Source organism: Nicotiana sylvestris, chromosome 10 (genome assembly GCF_000393655.2).
Source record: "Nicotiana sylvestris chromosome 10, ASM39365v2, whole genome shotgun sequence".
Taxonomy (NCBI): Eukaryota; Viridiplantae; Streptophyta; class Magnoliopsida; order Solanales; family Solanaceae; genus Nicotiana; species Nicotiana sylvestris.
Window position 1 is genome coordinate 13,599,072 of NC_091066.1, and position 18,068 is coordinate 13,617,139.

The 18,068-nt window shown below is 37.0% G+C and overlaps 1 protein-coding gene across 1 annotated transcript; it reads left to right on the top strand.

The window, feature by feature from the left end:
• Nucleotides 1–2,648: 2,648 nt before the first annotated feature.
• Nucleotides 2,649–4,355, top strand: LOC104230600 (uncharacterized). The gene is made up of 2 exons (XM_009783455.2): nucleotides 2,649–3,117; nucleotides 3,998–4,355. The coding sequence occupies exons 1-2, from the start codon at nucleotides 2,715–2,717 to the stop codon at nucleotides 4,222–4,224; spliced, it is 630 nt and encodes a 209-aa protein (XP_009781757.1). The 5' UTR covers nucleotides 2,649–2,714; the 3' UTR covers nucleotides 4,225–4,355.
• Nucleotides 4,356–18,068: the final 13,713 nt, after the last annotated feature.

Below are 18,068 nucleotides of genomic sequence, written 5' to 3' on the forward strand. Positions count from 1 at the left end.
GAATGTTGAATTTTTTTTCCTATATCCTATGTATGACAGTACCCGTGCATTAAAATATTTGTAAATGTGCTAAGTGCTACAACTTAGGTAGGAGCATAAGACTTTATTCTCTGGAATGATTGTGATAACTGATAAATTTTATAATGTCTAGTATGATTAGTATGAAATTGCCTTGAAAAATTATTAGTACTAGCTTTTATTGAGTTACTTGAACTATTAGCAGTTTAGAGTTTGTTAGTGTTTATTAGTAATCGGTTCTTTTTCTTTTTCTTTTTTATTCACGAGTTGAACTTATATGTGGTGACAATATTAAAGAACTTTTTCGTAAAAACAGCACGGATTAGCTAGTTATCGAATATGTAATTGAGAAATAATCAGCGTTTGCAAAGTCATTAAAAATAACCACTATTTTGCTGCAACACGGAAAGAGATTGGAGCACATGTGTATGAACTTTCAGTATATTATGCTGGAACTCCAATATATTATGTTGTAACTCCAGTATATTATGCTGGCACTCCGATATAGTATGCTGAAAGTCCAGTATATTATGTTGAAACTTTAGTATATTATGCTTTAAGTTCATATGTAAAAAATTTGAATCCAGTATATTATGCTATAATATTTTTCGGATTTTGAATTGTGTTTTCATTATATGAAAAATGATTAAATTTCGATTACTTTTTAAAACTGTGACTATTTTTTAATTACCACTTGTAAATCTGGTTATTTTTGAATTTCACCCAACTTTTTCACATTATTATTTGCTTAAAAGACCACGCATAATAAATGAGATGAAAAATACTCTAGGCCATTTGCTCTTAAAGGTTAAATCTATAGTGACAGACTGATAGTATTAAAAATGAAATTTTCATTTTACATAAGCTAAATCCAAATAAAATACTCCATCCTTTTTAATTTAAGTGATATAGTTTAAATTTACACCGTATATAAAAAAAATGAAGACTTTTAATTAAATATGTACTTATAATATTTATGTGGCTATAAATTTTTTAAAACTTGAGACTTTAACATAACATAATATTTGTGTGATTATAAAGTTTTCCGTAATGATAAATAAAAATAAAAAACTAATTATTTTTAAATTTTAAAGTATGTTATTCCTTTTAGACCAACAAAAATAAAATGTATCACATATATATACATGTAAACGGAGAGAATAGTATTATAATGCCGAAAAAGGTATATTCAAAGAAAGATTTATTGTCAAATATGCGCACCATGTTTTCCGCCGAGAATGTAGGCCCAGTAAGAAAGAGCTGGCAAAAAGAGATCTAAAATTCAATACCCCACACACACGCTCCTCCTATAAATGATTTACATGTGATTTTGGAAATATTGGATGTAGCCTTGTAGTATGGAATTCATCTTAACGCTATATTTTGGACACAAAATAAAATTTATGTGTAAATATTTATTAAAATTATACTTCATTCGTTTCAATTTATGTAAATCTATTTTTTTTAATATGTATATAAAAATTTACCTTTAAACATAAAATCTTATGAATTGAACCCATAAAATTTAAGTTTTAGATCGTCTCATTTGTTTCATGCACTCAATTGTCACTCTTTTCATGTCAAAATTGTCAAAGTATTGGCTTTACTTCTCTTTCATAAGCTGTCAATGTCAACATTTTCAAAGTATTTAGCTTTACTTGTCTTTCATAAGCATCTTACACAGTTTCATTAATAATTGAATTAGTGCTATCACTTCACATTCTATGGTTGGAGCCTCTTTTTCAGGCATTTATTTATGTCCCTTTCCACTCTCCTCTTTTATTGATCCAAGATACCCTTTATTGCATTTTGTTATTTTCTTACACCAATCAAAGTTCCATTCATGCAAGCAAAGAGTTGCAAGTTTTCTTTGAATTACAAAGAGTTGTTGTCACTGCAATATATATTTGCCTTTGCATCATCCTCTACTCATTCTCTTTTCTTTTTTTTATATTTAAATTATATACGCGAATAGTGTAAAAAATTCTTGTAGTATCGGTATATTTTAATATGTTGTAGCAAAGTACTTGTAGTGGCGTATGAAACCCTTCGACAACGAATTAATTCGATCCAACATTTTCTATGCGGTGCATAGATATATACTGTATAAATAATTCATTAAAATTTTAACAAATATCATTTTGGAACCTATAATCTTAAAAAATTAATAAGTTTAATGTTAATAACCTTAAATATCGTATCCATCAAATTTAAATCTTAGATTCACCCTTTCGTTACTTATCATGAATAATTACCGATTTTTATCTTTTAGGTGACCTTATCGTATAATTTTTTTGTTCAGATCCAGGTACGTCTACCCGTGCTAGACGCTAGTGATTGATTGGTTAGTTGCTTTCTGGAGACTTCAAGGTATGCCTCCACAATGTCCGCAGGCCTCGGATTTACCTTCCGTTATTTTTTCACTATCGTTATTTCCTTTATCAAACGGTGTTGTAGTAGACATGTTAGACATATGAGTTTATCACTTTTACTTTAGTGTCTCTATTTGATTATTTCTGTTAAGTTATAATTAAATGTTAGCCAACTCTATTATGAGAAGCATCTTACGTGGACTCTTTGACTTAGCCCTTTATTAGAACACACAAACCTGCATATGCAAACACTATCTATATATATACATAGGGGCCAATTGTAATAGTTTAACTAAAAGAATAGGAAGCCAAGGGAATTACCAAATGGGGAGTCTTCAAACTAAGGATAAAAGCAATCCAAATGCCAAAATTATTGAAGGGTTGAAGTATAAAGTAAGGCTTCTTCAAACTGAGGTGAGTGAAATTATGGGCATAAGGGAATATGAGAGTCAAACTTACCAACAGGAGATGATTATTTTTGCATTGAAAGAAGCAGAGTGGAAACAAGAAAAGAAGAAACTTAAAGAGGAAGTGAATAAATTGAAAAAGAAGTTGGAAGAAAAAGAAGAAGAGAAATTCAAAGGAGTGGAAAATCATGAAAAAGGGGATAAAGAGTGTTATATTAGGGAAGAACAAGTTAGAAGAGATGAGACAATTGAGAAGTGGAAACAGCTCTATTTTGCTATCAAAATTGAACTTGATGAACTTATTCAAAGGACAAATCAAGGTATTTTTCATTTTCTTATTATGTGTATCATCATAATGTATTGATTGCTGTCATTCCATAATTATCAGATTTTCATGGTGTTTTTTGGTTTATGCCCTTCTCAAATTATTTGCTCATGTCCTACAAAAAGAACTCTTCTTGATTACTTGCTTTTTTCCCTATATCTCCAACTTCCCTCCCTGCTTTTTATTCTTTCTTTTTCTTTTTTTTTTTGCTTGAATATTCGGTATTCGAAATTCATTGCTAGATTATATGTATTTGCATCAGGAAAGTACACTATAGGGTACATGGGCGAAACTATGCAGGGTTAAAGGATGATCAACTGAACACTCTTCGCTGAAAAATTATATTATGTATAGGATAAAATATTGTACTTCTTATTGATTAAAAAATAGACCTTGGACACCATTGCATAGCCTACTGGCAAAGGGTGTTCAAAATTTGAACACTCTTATTGAATTTTCTGGTTTCGTCACTAATAGGTTACAAAGCCTTAAAGGACTATATTCCCAAGGGGCTTGAACTTAAAACTTTTGGTTAAGGAATCAGGGCCGGATCTAGAAGCCCGTATGCAGAACACAATAACTTTTGCTTAAACAATGTATTTGTATTACAAAATTTACTACATATGTACATGTATTGAATTTTGAACCCAGATACTAGTGCTTTAAGTAGTCGTTCTAAAATACGTAACCCATATAGTTGAAATCCCCGGCTTCCGTCTGTGACACTTATCATCCAAACATTTCCTTCGGTGATACGAGGGGTTTAACTAAAGTTATCCTCTAGAATTTATTCTATTATGTTATTTTAAAGGAGTATTCTATTTTATTTTTGTAACGCTACAATTTAATCTTGATGTTTGTAATTTGTTTCATAGGAGAAAGACTCTACTGTAGAACAGAAGAGGTGGAGTTAATAGAGGAGCTACATGGGGAGTTGAAAGCAAAAGAAGAAATAATTACATATTTAAAAGAAAGAATTGATTCAATGGAAAAACAAGAAGTGAAGAGGGAGAGAGAAGTGGATATTTTGAGGCAAAGTTTGAAAATTATGAGCTATAACAAGAAAGGAACAATCCTTACTAAAGTTGTTTCCAAAAGCTAGAAATTTATAGAAGCATTTCATAAATAGTTTGCAAATTGCAATTACTATTGTAATAGCTTTGATATGTTCATCTTCTCAAGAATATTATGGTTATTTTTTTATTAAAATGGATGGTTAATTTTTGCTCGGAACATGGCTACCTAGTGATTAACAAGCACCCTAACTGCATGCTTTTTATATATCGGTCTCCATCCAATAAAAAACGTCCACGTCATAGAGAATCAGACTCAGCGAAAACGAGACTTGAACTATGCTCCTGATTTTCTCCCTATGACTCTATCTCAAATTCACAATGAATTGTACTTCTTCCCACTCAATGGACCTAAACTACAGACAACAACAATAGTAAACATCGGTTGCAAATAAATTTTTATCTGTTGGAAAATTTGAGTATCTTAGGGGATTGTCACAATATTATTATTTAAGCGTGAAATACTCCAAACACTTGTAACAAATTATCTCATATTGAGGTATTTTTTTTTTCTTTTTGGTTCATTTAACAAGTAATCTATTACCCAAACACCAATAAACTTTATTATATGCGTATAACATAGTGATGATAATTATGATTATAAATGCGAGTAGGTTTTTACCATACTATTGAATCTCTTCAAATCACATACGAACTACTACTAATATTTCACTCGTAGCATAATAAAGGCACACTAAAAAGGGAAAAAAATAAGAATGAAACCAATAGAAAAATGGTACAATATTAATTTGGTAATCTTTACTTTCATTTGTTTTTGTTTGATCCTATTCCTAGTGTGTTCTTCACCCCATCAACTGCGCCTTGAGCCACGTGCATCATTTGCTCTCCAGTCTAAAAGACAACCAACAAGAACAAAGAAAAAAAAGAAAACTAATTAAATATTACCAAAAATATTTATTAAAAATTATTAATGAAAATAAAAAGAGAAATGTATATTTTTAGCCTCTCCAAAAAACAATAACAGACAAAATGTATATTGTGTGTATATATGTGTATTTTATACATATAATATAGTATTTATTTTATATACTTTTTGGCTAGCAAATGCAATTAGTTTCAGCCGGCCTACCAATTTTGTATTTTGCCCAAATAAAAATACCTGATGAAGGAATCCAGAATTCTGTTCCTTTTTCGTTGAGCTGACTCACGAGCTCTTTGAATTGCATCTTCAATTTTATTAAAGGAATTTGCTGTACTGTCTGCTGATTCTACCCATTGCTCCGTCTTGGCCTACACGTAGAGTAGAAGAAAAATAAGAACAAGTGAAATCGTAATTCTTTTTCTGAGTTTAAATTCTACGCACATACAGACAACAAAGAAGTAATTTCAAATCATGTCACTTGTAACGTATAGTAATTAATACCTAAAATAAAAATTAATTTGATAACCTTAAAAAAATAGTAATTAACCTGCTATATCACAAATTAAAGTACAATGGTATTATAAAAAAAAATATTGATGCTGTGAATGCATATAAATCGAATCCATTTTATAACTAAAGAGTAGATGATATTTTACCTTGTGAGCACGTGATTTTTGCCATACGAGAACTACTCCCACAAAAATTCAAAATAAAATGGTTTTGTGTTGTTTGTGATTTATTTGTATTTTTGTCTGTGCATGTTTATTTCTACTTTAATTAAGAAAAATACAAAAATATGTGTTGCATGCGCATTTAGGATTTAATTTTACAATTTAGGAATTAATTAAACAGGTTTGTTTTACAAAAATGGAAAAATCACCAAAAAATATGTACTTTGCATTTAATGTCTGAATTGTGTGATTTCATCTTTATTTGATGATTAATTTCATGTGATAGCTATTATTAAGAGTTAATATTTTAGCTAATTGTCAATTCTATAATTAGAATTTTTAGTTGGTAATTAGGAATTAAAAAGAAAATAGAAAAAAAGGAAGAAATAAAGAGAAAGTCGGATTGGGCTAGTTTTGAATTAAATAGACCAGGCCCAAACCAAAATAACCCCTTTGCAGCCCAGTCCAAACATCCTTTTGCCCGGACACCCAAAAGGCATCGTTTTGGGGAGGCCCTGATCAGGGCCGTTGATCTCACTGGATCAACAGTCCAGATCACTCCACCCTCACCCGTAACCCCATACCCGACCCGTTACCCTGATCGACCCCGATCCCAACACTAAACCAAACGACACCGTTTTGATTAGCTCTTAGATCCTAGCCGTTGATCTTAATTGATCTAACGGTCGGGATTAAATCCCTCACATCGTATATATTCCTAAGATCCTACCCAGCCCCCCCCCCCCTCCAAAGCCATACCCACTTCACCTCTTCGTCTCTGAGCTTCAGAGGCCAAACATGTCCGCCTCTTTCAACCACCATCCTCCGCCCACCGGAAATCGCCTCACGGCGGTTCCGGTGGTCAAAACGACCCCATCTTCACACTCCTGAACCACCACACCCTCCTCTTTCCAAATCTACCCTCTATTGTCCTCGAATCCCAGCCATGTGCTTCGAATTTTAGATCGAAAATTAGGCCAGAACCCTATCTCGTCCAATAGCCCCCACTTTCACACCACAGCTTCCCCAAGACTTCCTCGTTCCAGTCCCACACTCAGTTTGCTTCGAATCACCCCCCGAGCTCCTCGAATCTTAAATCAAAGGAATCGACCCAAACCCTAATCCGTTCATGTGCCACCAAACTCACACCCTGCCACCCCCTGACCTCCCTCGTTCCAGTCTCATGCTCAGTTTCCGTCGAATCACCCCGGAAAGTCTCGAATCAAGGGTTTCAGAATGGCAATTTGAAGCTAGTTCAGAGACTGAGGTCAAAACGGACCGTAGTCGAATGTGTTCTCGTTCAGGAACACTCTACTAGGGTCCGTCTTGGCCCCAAGTCCAAAAGGCATCGGAGGTTCGAACCCAGGCCCCGTTTAATTGGTAGGTTTTCACTTTTACCTTCTTTTTCTATTAGTTTTGGTTCAGTAAATTCATCTTCTACTCCTTTCCTATTTTGTTTAAATTCGAATGTTCTGTGCTTACTCTGTATTTTGTTTCTTCTTTGTTTTCCTGAATGATTCGAATCAGTCAGTGCTAGTAAGTTTTGTATAAATTGTAGCTATTCCCGTAATTGCTCGCTATAACTGTAAGTTCAAAGTATGTCATCTGTGATTGCCCATCATTTTGTATAGGAATTCAGTGTTTTCATTTAATGTATTTACAGTGTTGTCCGTAGTTAGGATTAACATGGAATTGTGTCTGGTTTATTCCCTGAATCACCATGTCCTTCATCTTGGTGCAATGTTATTTTGATCTAGTTTGAATTCAATGGTTGTTTGAGTGTGCTGAGTCAAATAACAATGTTTGGGGGCTGATATGAGATTGAGTTCACCTCTGAGCTTTAGTTAGTCAATTGTTAGGATTCCTAACTTAGTTGAATTAGTTATAGCTGATGGATTGGGTACAAATTGAAAGGGGCTGAGGTATGATTTCAAGGGATTTAGGAGGGTAATTTGGGAATTGAAAAGGTTAAAAATGGCTAGTTTAAGTGGGTTGTCAGTAAAACACTAAACTAATGAATGGTTTAGTATTAGTGGGGAACAAAACATAAAAGCATGGGGGATTAATTGAATATTATAAGTTGCCCATGCCTTTAGGCAGAAGACGCATGATAATGGGCTGTAAGAGAATATCATGGGCAAAAGATGGTGGTGGTATTAGTTTAAGTGCTTTTGAGAGGGGGAAGGGTCTATTTTTTGGGGGGCAGATAAATAGAGGAAGGTTTGGACATAATAGGGGGGATAGTCGGACAGAGTGGAGGCTGGTTTCTGGTAGCTAAAAAATCAGTTCTGTGATCCTTTTTTAGGCTGGTCTGGCTGATCTTTTGGGCAGACTTCAGGAAGAGAACATTCTGAAAATCTTGAGGGCATTGGACATTCTAAAAACTAGAAGGGTCTTGAGAGTGAGCCTAGTTCTACCTGTACTATTCCATTAAAGCTGAAAAGAGCTTCAGCTTTAACTGTGGGGTTGCATTTTTGAGTTTTCTCTTGATTACTGAATTCTAGAGGTGTCTCTGCCTGTGGTCTGATTGAGATTTGGTTGCTATCAAGTTGTTTTGGGGTCAGTTACGGGGGGGTTGTACTGTTGTTGGTATTGCTGGGAATTTTAACTGGTTTCATGAATCGTTGCTGGCTATCTTTGTTGCATGGCTGTTGCAACTGGTGTTCGCTACTACTGCTGACTTTCCTCTTTTCTCTTTCCCCATTGTATTCCTTCCAGGTACACATTTGTACACTTTTGGTTTGAAGCAAAAATGAAGTGTTGACCAGGCATTGTTTCTGATTAAAATCCCTCTTGTTTAGATTTGTGCTCGAATAGAGTTCCCCCCCCCCCATCTAAATATGTAGTTGAGTTATAGGGTTGCATATATATAATGTTTAGTTTTCTGCAATAAGACTAGTTTGCATAAATTTACCTAACTGGACTGTATCTAGACCATGTGAGCCACCATTTTTTCCAAGTTTTTGTGGGGATTCAAATGAATTGAAAGTATCATCATATAGGTTCAAAGCTGACGAAATGGTTACTCGAATAATGTTAGGCTAATGTCAATATTCAAATATTGAGGTACTTTCAACAGTTGTAAAAGAGTTCAAAAAAAATGGATTGATATTACATTAGGTTTCTCCTAATAACCCAGTCATCTAATACTGTTAGTTTAAATTGATCAAAGAATCGCTAGTTTATTCTGACATTGTTGTGTGTCAATCTCGTGTTCAATTCCTAATCTCAAATTTAGTATTGTTAACTAATAGAACAAGGAACGACACAATCCCCCTTTGAGCAAGCTCGGTTGCAATATTCCGTTCGCATTTGTCTTAATCTAATAATTAACAAGAGGCACGAGCTTATAAACATGTAACTAAGTAGGACTTCTTCTCTTCTATTTAAAAGACGAAATTAATAGGAAAATGTAGTCACTTTAGGATTGCTTTTTTTTTAAAAAAAAAACGAGATGAGCCTCGCTTAGTAAAACGCATAATGGTTGGGCCCTCGTTAAATGTATATATTAAATACTTAGATTCCGGGACGGGCCGTTTAGCGAATTTCACGGCCTCGTCCAAAATAACAACGCGTTAGTCTCTTTAGGCGCGTACTTTAAATAAATATTACCTTCATAAACCCGGGTGCACATTTATGTGACCCCAATCCAAATCTCAACGAAGTCGAAATATGTCGACAATCACGGGTACATTGATTGTGACGTGGTTCGAGATGCATTTCCATGACATTGCAATTCCTTTTAAATAATAAATGAGACGAGCCTCGACAAACGAAATACATAAGCTGCGGGGCCCTCTATAAGTATTTGTAAAAATCCTTAGACTTCGGGATGAGCTGTTTAGCAAAAGTCACGGCCTTCCCCAAAATGATGGCACGCTAATCACTTTAGAAGTGCCTTTAATAATTTACTTTCTTAAACCCGGGTGCACATTTATGTGACCCAAATTCAAATCTCAACGGAGTCGAAAGATGTCGATAACCACGGGTACATTGATGTGACGTGGTTCGAGATACGTTGCAAATCTCTGTTAAATAATAATGATAATGATAAAAGCGGTTAAAAGTTAAAATTTTCACATAGGTTCATAATTGTATAAAATCAGATAATTAAGCCGAATATGATAGTTGAGCGACCGTGCTAGAACCACGGAACTCGGGAATGCCTAACACCTTCTCCCGGGTTAACAGAATTCCTTATCCGGATTTCTGGTTCGCAGACTGTAATACAGAGTCAATCTTTTCCTAGATTCGGGATTCAACCGGTGACTTGGGACACCATAAATCTCCCAAGTGGCGACTCTGAATTAAATAATAAATCTCGTTTCGATTGTCCTTTAATTGGAAAAACTCTCTCCGCGCCCCTTGGCGGCAGCGCGGGTGAAAAAAGAGGTGTGACAGCTCTGACGACTCTGCTGGGGAGGAACCCAGAATCTCTAGTTCAGGGTTCAGAATTCGAGCTTGGAATAATTGTTATAATTGGCTTTGTTTATTATCTGATCTTTACATGTTTGGGCCTAATGTGCTAAATGCTGCTTTTACCGCTTTGATATTATCTGAACTGTATATAAACTGCTACGAAACCCTTCTTTTCTCATCTTCGGGGATGTGCTCGCTGGTCGAGACTCTCTATTCTGTTAGTGTCATACCTTGAAATAAGAAAGAGGCTCGGACAAGTTACTAAGCCGGATGGCCTTTTGGTTCCCAGTACGTAGCCCCCTCCTCGACTCGAGTTGTCCGCTCGGGTACACAGTCTAGAACAAATACCCAGGTTATGAACCTAGAATAACTCAGCTTCATGCCGGATCCCTAGTAGGAACGTTTGTTTGCATCACGTGTATTTGACTTTGGAGGCTCAACACAAGGGTTGGGTCTGTCTAGGACAGGTGTACCAAAAATGAAAATGACCATCATGATGCATCTTACTTGCTACTTGTGCATTTATTTGCTTCGAACTTGCATGCTGACCGACTTTTGAATATTTTGAGGAAAGAGAAATAGCAGTATGAGGGTTAAAGAGAGCTAATCGCCTGTTTTGAAAAAACCAATGTCCAAATAGTGTCGAAACTCTGCCGAATTTTTTGAGAAAATGAAAAAAAAAAGAAAAAACAAAAATATAGTTTTATCTGCCAATGAAAAGAGTCTGGTTTTCAAAAAGAAGTTTGTTTTATCGACCGAACTACGCCGGTTTGATTCTCACAGGGTGTGAGATACGTAGGCAACCCTCATCGGGTCCAACCTCCCTTTTTTGCAAAAATAGCCAAAAATGTCAAAATTTTAATTTTCGTCATAAATAAGTCGGGTGATGCCGTTCTTGTCAAAAATAGCCGAATGTTCCCAAAAAGGGACACCGAAAGGCTGACTTTGCATAAACACCAACTTTGGTCATTTTTAAGGTTTTGACTGGTTAGCAAACACAACCTTTAAATCTTCTTCGAAGTGCTGAAAAGCCGTATTGACAAAATCGGATATTTTATGAATTTTTTTTTTTAAAAAAAAGAAAAAAAAGAAAAGAAAAGAAAAGAAAAGGGAGTACTTTTCAGTCAGAGTCTGTTAGTCTATTTTTAAGTTGTATTGCCATTTTGATAACAATGTCTTTTAGAGTCCGTAAATATTGTAATGGGTCGTTTCAATAAACACATTTTTCGTTAATGGAAAATTTGAAAAAAAAGAAAATCAAAAATTTTATCAGTCATTTTGGCACTTATCTATCAGAACTACGCACGGTCTGATTCATGCGGGGACATGATACGTAGGCAATCCACATAAGATTCGACCACCATCAAAAAGAAAAAAATATATACATATAGAAAAGAGAAAAAAGAGAAAACAAAGAAAATAAAGGAAGGATTGGGAGGCGTTCAAAAGGAGCACAATTATAAGAAGTCGGAATGATGCACGTAACTGAAGCAAATGCATGATAGAAAGGGTTAACTGTCTAGTTGCATTGCATCCTCAATGTGTGTTTTCCTATCTGTTGAAAACCCTAACGCTACCGGGTTGCTCCCATTTTGTTCTCTTTCAATCTCCAGAAAGGTGGTTGGTTGTGGTACTAAAGTAACGCTTCCCTGCAACACAAAGGCAAAAGACAATGGCAGAGAACAACAAAACTAAGTGGGTTGGTACCAATGCCCGAAAACAGCTGGTTGAATAGGACTACGGGTTGGTAGAAGAGGTAAAAATGTTGAGACAGCATGTGGCAGACATGTATCGGGCATGGATGACTGGGAAAGCACCACCCCCGTCACCGCCTAGCTTCCTGAACTCTATCCTTACCCAAACACCTAACACAATAACGGACGATCCTCCATACTCTCCATATCTACCCACTTATGACAGTTTTCCCAGCCACCCGAGAAGCTCCATCACTCGTCGTCCAGCTATATTTTTCCAACGCTACTTCTCTCAATGGGACTCCCAAAAACATGCTTCACTCTCCAAGTACCCATCTCCACAAAATGCCTATCCACCCCCACGAGCACACCAGAAACCCCCTAGATCAGGTTTTAGGCCAAATCAGGCATTTAGGAACGAGAGGTTGCTGAAACGAGGAAAGGCTCTCACCCCTATCGGAGAATCTTATGCAAGTCTATTTGAAAGACTAAAGCATGCTGGCCTAATTGAGCCGCTCCTCGGATATACTCCATATCCATATGCAAGAAGCCTTGATCCTACTACACGATGCGTATACCATTCCAATGTCCCAGGGCATAGCATTGAGAGTTGTCATTCGTTAAAAAGGGAAATAGAAAGAATGATTCACGAAGGAGTGATTGCGATCGACGACAGTAATAAAGAGCATGTGAACCCTCTTAGGATATTGACTAAAGTTGAAGATGTTGAAGCAGATGGTGGTCTTGATGCGAAGCTCAGTGGCTAAGATGTCGTGCTTGGTAATTAGGAAGACGCTCCCTTTCTTGGTCAGCCGGAGCGGAATTTCGGTGGTTCATTTTGTTATCATTTCTATTGTCCGGGTTATTTGTAGGGTTGTAATCCAGACATTGTCTTGTGTCAAACCCTCTTATCCTTCCATTTTGTCATAGTGGTTTGTTTAGTGTTGTCTAGGATTGTTTTAGGTTTGTCCCAAGGTTGTACCCCAGTTATTTTGCTTGTTTCGTTATACGAACCGTTTCACCGCTGGTCTAATACAAATTACGGTCTTTTGTTACCTCCAGTTATCTTTTGTGTTTAGTTCTTTTTATCCTTTTGTATTGTCTTTGTTCAACGCTGATTCTAGTGACATGACATGCGCGCACAGTTTGGGCCTAATCTTAAGAGTTAATTATAAAGCCATTGGGAGATGATCGGGACACTTAAGGGAAATAAGAACAGTTTGAGATCATTTGAAGCCCGAGCCACGTGAAACTGGGGCAAGTAAAACATAAAGAAAAACCATAAAAGCAAGTTAGCCATATTAACAAGGGGGTCGTTCATGGTAACAAAAGTGAGAGTATTGCCCAACGGTGCTTTAAAAATGACAAATGAAAAGGCGAATGTGTGGATATGGTTATCAAGTCCGGCACAATCAGAAGATGTGGCGAATGTCTAATTGTGTTGTTTGTGCTTGGCATGTTTTGAAGATTGGGATGACGAAGGCATTTTATTCTTCTATCTAAACACTTTATCCTTCGTTAACCCTTTGAGCCTTATTGGTTTTCATTCATACCCCTCGTTCGGAATCAGTAGCAAAGATTAGAAAACACAAGCATGGAAGATAAAGAAAAAGAAAAAGAAAAAAGGAAAAGAAAACAACAGAAACAACAAAACAACAAAAGAAAAAGGAGAAAGGAGAAATGAGCAAAAGAGAAAGAAAAAGAAAAGAAAATAATAAATAAGTGGAAAGGAAAACAAAAAGGACTTGGGAACTACGTTTGACCTGATTCCTCAAAGAGGATACGTAGGCGCTTCACGGCTCGGTCATAGTGTAACAAAAAAAATCAAAAATCCCCAAGCAAGAAACTGGGGCGAAGTTGTGTTTGATGTAAAGAAATCTGGTTCCGAAGGATGTAAATTTTTAACCCAAATCGATTCGTTTTGAGGCGCTAATACCTTTCTTTCTAAGCCCTATCCAAAACCCCACGTTACGGTCCAAAGAAAGACCTTTTGAATAGTCTTCGAAAGATGCCAAGTCATGCAAATGGAAGTCGAGAATAACACTCTGATCCCCGTCAGAAAAGTAATAAAATGAGAGAATCTTATCGGTGAAAACCTTCACGGGCACCTTGAGGCGGCTATAAGTTGAGAGAAAAATCAAAATGAGAGAGGCTTGATAGTGAAAACCCTTCGGGCACTACAAGTCGAATAAAGATTGAGAATCATACAGGAAAACACCAGACGAAGATTGTGAAAGGCGATTAACGACGGAGGATAGGCCACGTGTGCATGTCATGACCAATAGAGTTGGTATCCATATCTGATAGGTTTTACTCTGTAGTTTTCTTGTTAGGAGTCATCTCCTTCTTTTGCCTTTTACTCTGTTCCTTTTACCTTTGTCATTTCCTCTTCTTGAGTCTCTTTGGTCAGAACAAGCGAGAAATGATTTCAAAATTTGCCATCAGCTTTCCAATTATGCAAGACGAGATCTGACTAGTACATCAAAGTGATATAAGTCAGGAAAGAACAAGCACAATGAGCTGGTAATAGTCAACGTGCTTTGAAGTTCGCGCAAAATACCCAAGATTGGTCCATATCAATTCAGGGACAGTGCAACAAAAAGAGGGCTAAGGGGATTGAACCGAGGGTATATTCGATGATGAGCTTGACAAAAGGATGGACAGGTGTCAAGAAGGATACCCCCAGCAGAAATCGAGGGTTATAAGGCCAAGGCCAGCGGAAATCAATGGACATAATTGAGAAATTCATAGGAGACTCAAAGGTTGGAGAAATGCCAGTTCACGGACAGTACCGCAAAAGAAGATATTGGGTCTGCATCGGAAAAAGGTATTTCAGTAACACAGACAATGGAGGGAGTGGTTAATCAATGAACATGCAAGATCTTCAAGTGAAATCAGTTGTCATGAAAATACATGAGGTCAGATAAGGAGACTGGGAAAATGATTAAGAGGTTTGTGAATAAGGAATCGTCAAGATACGGAAGGTATCAGCCAAGCTTCAAGATGGTCAGACAATGCATAGATGGGAAAATGGTTGATAGTATCCCCAGCAGGAGTATCACAACCAACCACCACGTTTTAAACTGACCAAATTTTCTTTGATTTGAAGCAGGGACAGGGAATGTTACTGATGACGGAAAGATGCGCCACAAGAAAGATTATCAAACTAGGGCAGAAAATTTTTGTTTCATTTCAAAAAATTTCGGGAAGTCTAACACATGTTTGGTGAAAAGCAGTATCCCCAGCAGTTTTTCGGGAGAACGCGAAACAAGTTTTAAAGAAAGCAATGTCAGGAGAAAGATAACACGAGTTTTGAGGGAGGTAGTCTTTGAAGGAAGAAGAAAAAGAAAAAAAGAGGAAGACCAGTTTCGCAAAAGGAAACAATTTGCAGAGGAATGAAACATCAGTCCTAAGGGAAGTAGCCTTTGAAGGAGTAAGATAACATATTTTTGAAAAAGTGTTATCCCCAGTAGTTCGCAGAGAAATGAGACACCAGTTTTGAGGGAAGTAGTTTTGAAGAAGGAGGACAGTACAAGTTTTGAGGGAAGTAGTTTTGAAGAAGGAGGACAATACAAGTTTTGAGGGAAGCAGTTTTGAAGAAAGGAATGGCGTTTTATTTTCGAAGTTGTGTTGAAGTCAGGAGCCCGCCTGAAGAAGGGAATGGCGCTTTATTTTTCGAAGTTGTTGTTGAGGTCAGGAGCCCGCCTGAAGAAAGGAATGACGATTTTATTTTTGAAGTTGTTGTTGAGGTCAGAAGCCCGCCTGAAGAACGGAATGACAATTTATTTTTCGAAGTTATTGTTGAAGTCAAGAGCCCGCCTGAAGAACGGAATGGCGACTTATTTTTCGAAGTTGTTGTTGAAGTCAGGAGCCCGCCTGAAGAACGGAATGACAATTTATTTTTCGAAGTTGTTGTTGAAGTCAGGAGCCCGCCTGAAGAACGGAATGACGATTTATTTTTCGAAGTTGTTGTTGAAGTCAGGGGCCCGCCTAAAGAAAGGAATGGCGATTTATTTTCGAAGTTGGTGTTGAGGTCAGGAGCCCGCCTGAAGAAAGGAATGGCGCTTTATTTTTTTCGAAGATGTTGTTGAGGTCAGGAGCCCGCCTGAAGAATGGAATGGCGATTTATTTTCGAAGTTGTTGTTGAGGTCAGGAGTCCGCCTGAAGAAAGGAATGACACTTTATTTTTGAAGTTGTTGTTGAGGTTAGGAGCCCGCCTAAAGAAAGGAATTTCGAAGTTGTTGTTGAGGTCAGGAGCCCGCCTGAAGAAAGGAATGGCGCTTTATTTTTTTTCCGAAGATGTTGTTGAGGTCAGGAGCCCGCATGAAGAAAGGAATGGCGTTTTTATTTTCAAAGTTGTGTTGAAGTCAGGAGCCCGCCTGAAGAAAGGAACGACATTTTATTTTCAAGTTTTGAAGCTGGGAGTCCGCCCATATAACAGAGGAATACATTGAAGTTTGAAGTCAGTAAAGCGGAGGGTTACAACAAAAAACCCCAGCATAAGTTAAAACTCAGAAGTCGGAATGAAGGCAACACTAGTCAGAAGAAGGCAGTTCAAGCTTCGAAGAAAGAATAATTCGAAGCTCACAAGAAGGAAATAAGCAGTTCAAATTCGTCAATCAAGGGAGAATACGAGTAAAGTCAGAAGTAAAGAAACATCAGAGGAAACACAAGGCAACAGGACCGCAAGGCAACAACAGTCACATGACCAAGTTTGAGAACAAATCTTTGTAATTCATAGGTCATAGCTTAGTATAACTTCTTTATTTTTATCAAGGTGTAACAAGGAGGTCAGTAAGTAGCAGCAGCAGCAACAACAGCAGTAACAGCAAAATCCCAGTCTCATGGTAGTCTCAGCTACCAAAACTTCCCGAACTACATTGACCTGATTCCCTTTTAACCAGGGATATGTAGGAAACCTTTGAAGCAAAGGTTTGGTCAAATCTTTCTAAAAAAAAAGCTTCACACGGAGTAGCCGAACGGGCAAAAATCGCTCGTATCCGCTCACTTTATCTTTGCACGGAAACTCTTCATGTTTCCGGACAAAGAGGGGCGGCTGTGATCACGTGATTTTTGCCCTAGGAGAACTACTCCCACAAAAATTTAAAATAAAATGGTTTTGTATTGTTTGTGATTTATTTGTATTTTTGTCTGTGCATGTTTATTTCTACTTTAATTAAGAAAAATATGTGTTGCATGCGCATTTAGGATTTAATTTTACAATTTAGGAATTAATTAAACAGGTTTGTTTTACAAAAATGAAAAAATCACCAAAAAATATGTACTTTGCATTTAATGTCCGAATTGATTAAACAGGTTTGTTTTACAAAAATGAAAAAATCACCAAAAAAATATGTACTTTGCATTTAATATCCGAATTGAGTGATTTCATCTTTATTTGATGATTAATTTCATGTGATAGCTATTATTAAGAGTTAATATTTTAGCTAATTGTCAATTCTATAATTAGGATTTTTAGTTGGTAATTAGGAATTAAAAAGAAAATAGAAAAAAAGGAAAAAATAAAAAGAAAGTCGGATTGGGCTAGTTTTGAATTAAATAGACCAGGCCCACACCAAAATAACCCCTTTGCATCCCAGTCCAAACATCCTTTTGCCCGGACACCCAAACGGCATCGTTTTGGGGAGGCCCTGATCAGGACCGTTGATCTCACTGGATCAATGGACCAGATCACTCCACCCTCACCCGTAATCCCATACCCGACCCGTTACCCGGATCGACCCCGATCCCAACACTAAACCAAACGACACCGTTTTGATTAGATCTTGGATCCTAGCTGTTGATCTTAATTGATCTAACAGCCGAGATTAAATCCCTCACATCGTATATATTCCTAAGATCCTACCCAGCCCCCCCCCCAAAAGTCATACCCCCTTCACCTCTTCGTCTCTGAGCTTCAAAGGCCAAACATGTCCGCCGCCTTCAACCACCGTCCTCCGCCCACTGGAAATCGCCTCACGGCGATTCCGGTGGTCCAAACGACCCCATCTTCACACTCCTGAACCACCACACCCTCCTCTTTCCAAATCTACCCTCCATTGTCCTCAAATCCCAGCCATGTGCTTCGAATTTTAGATCGAAAATTAGGCCAGAACCCTATCTCGTCCAATAGCCCCCACTTTCACACCACAGCTTCCCCAAGACTTCTTCGTTCCAGTCCCACACTCAGTTTGCTTCGAATCACC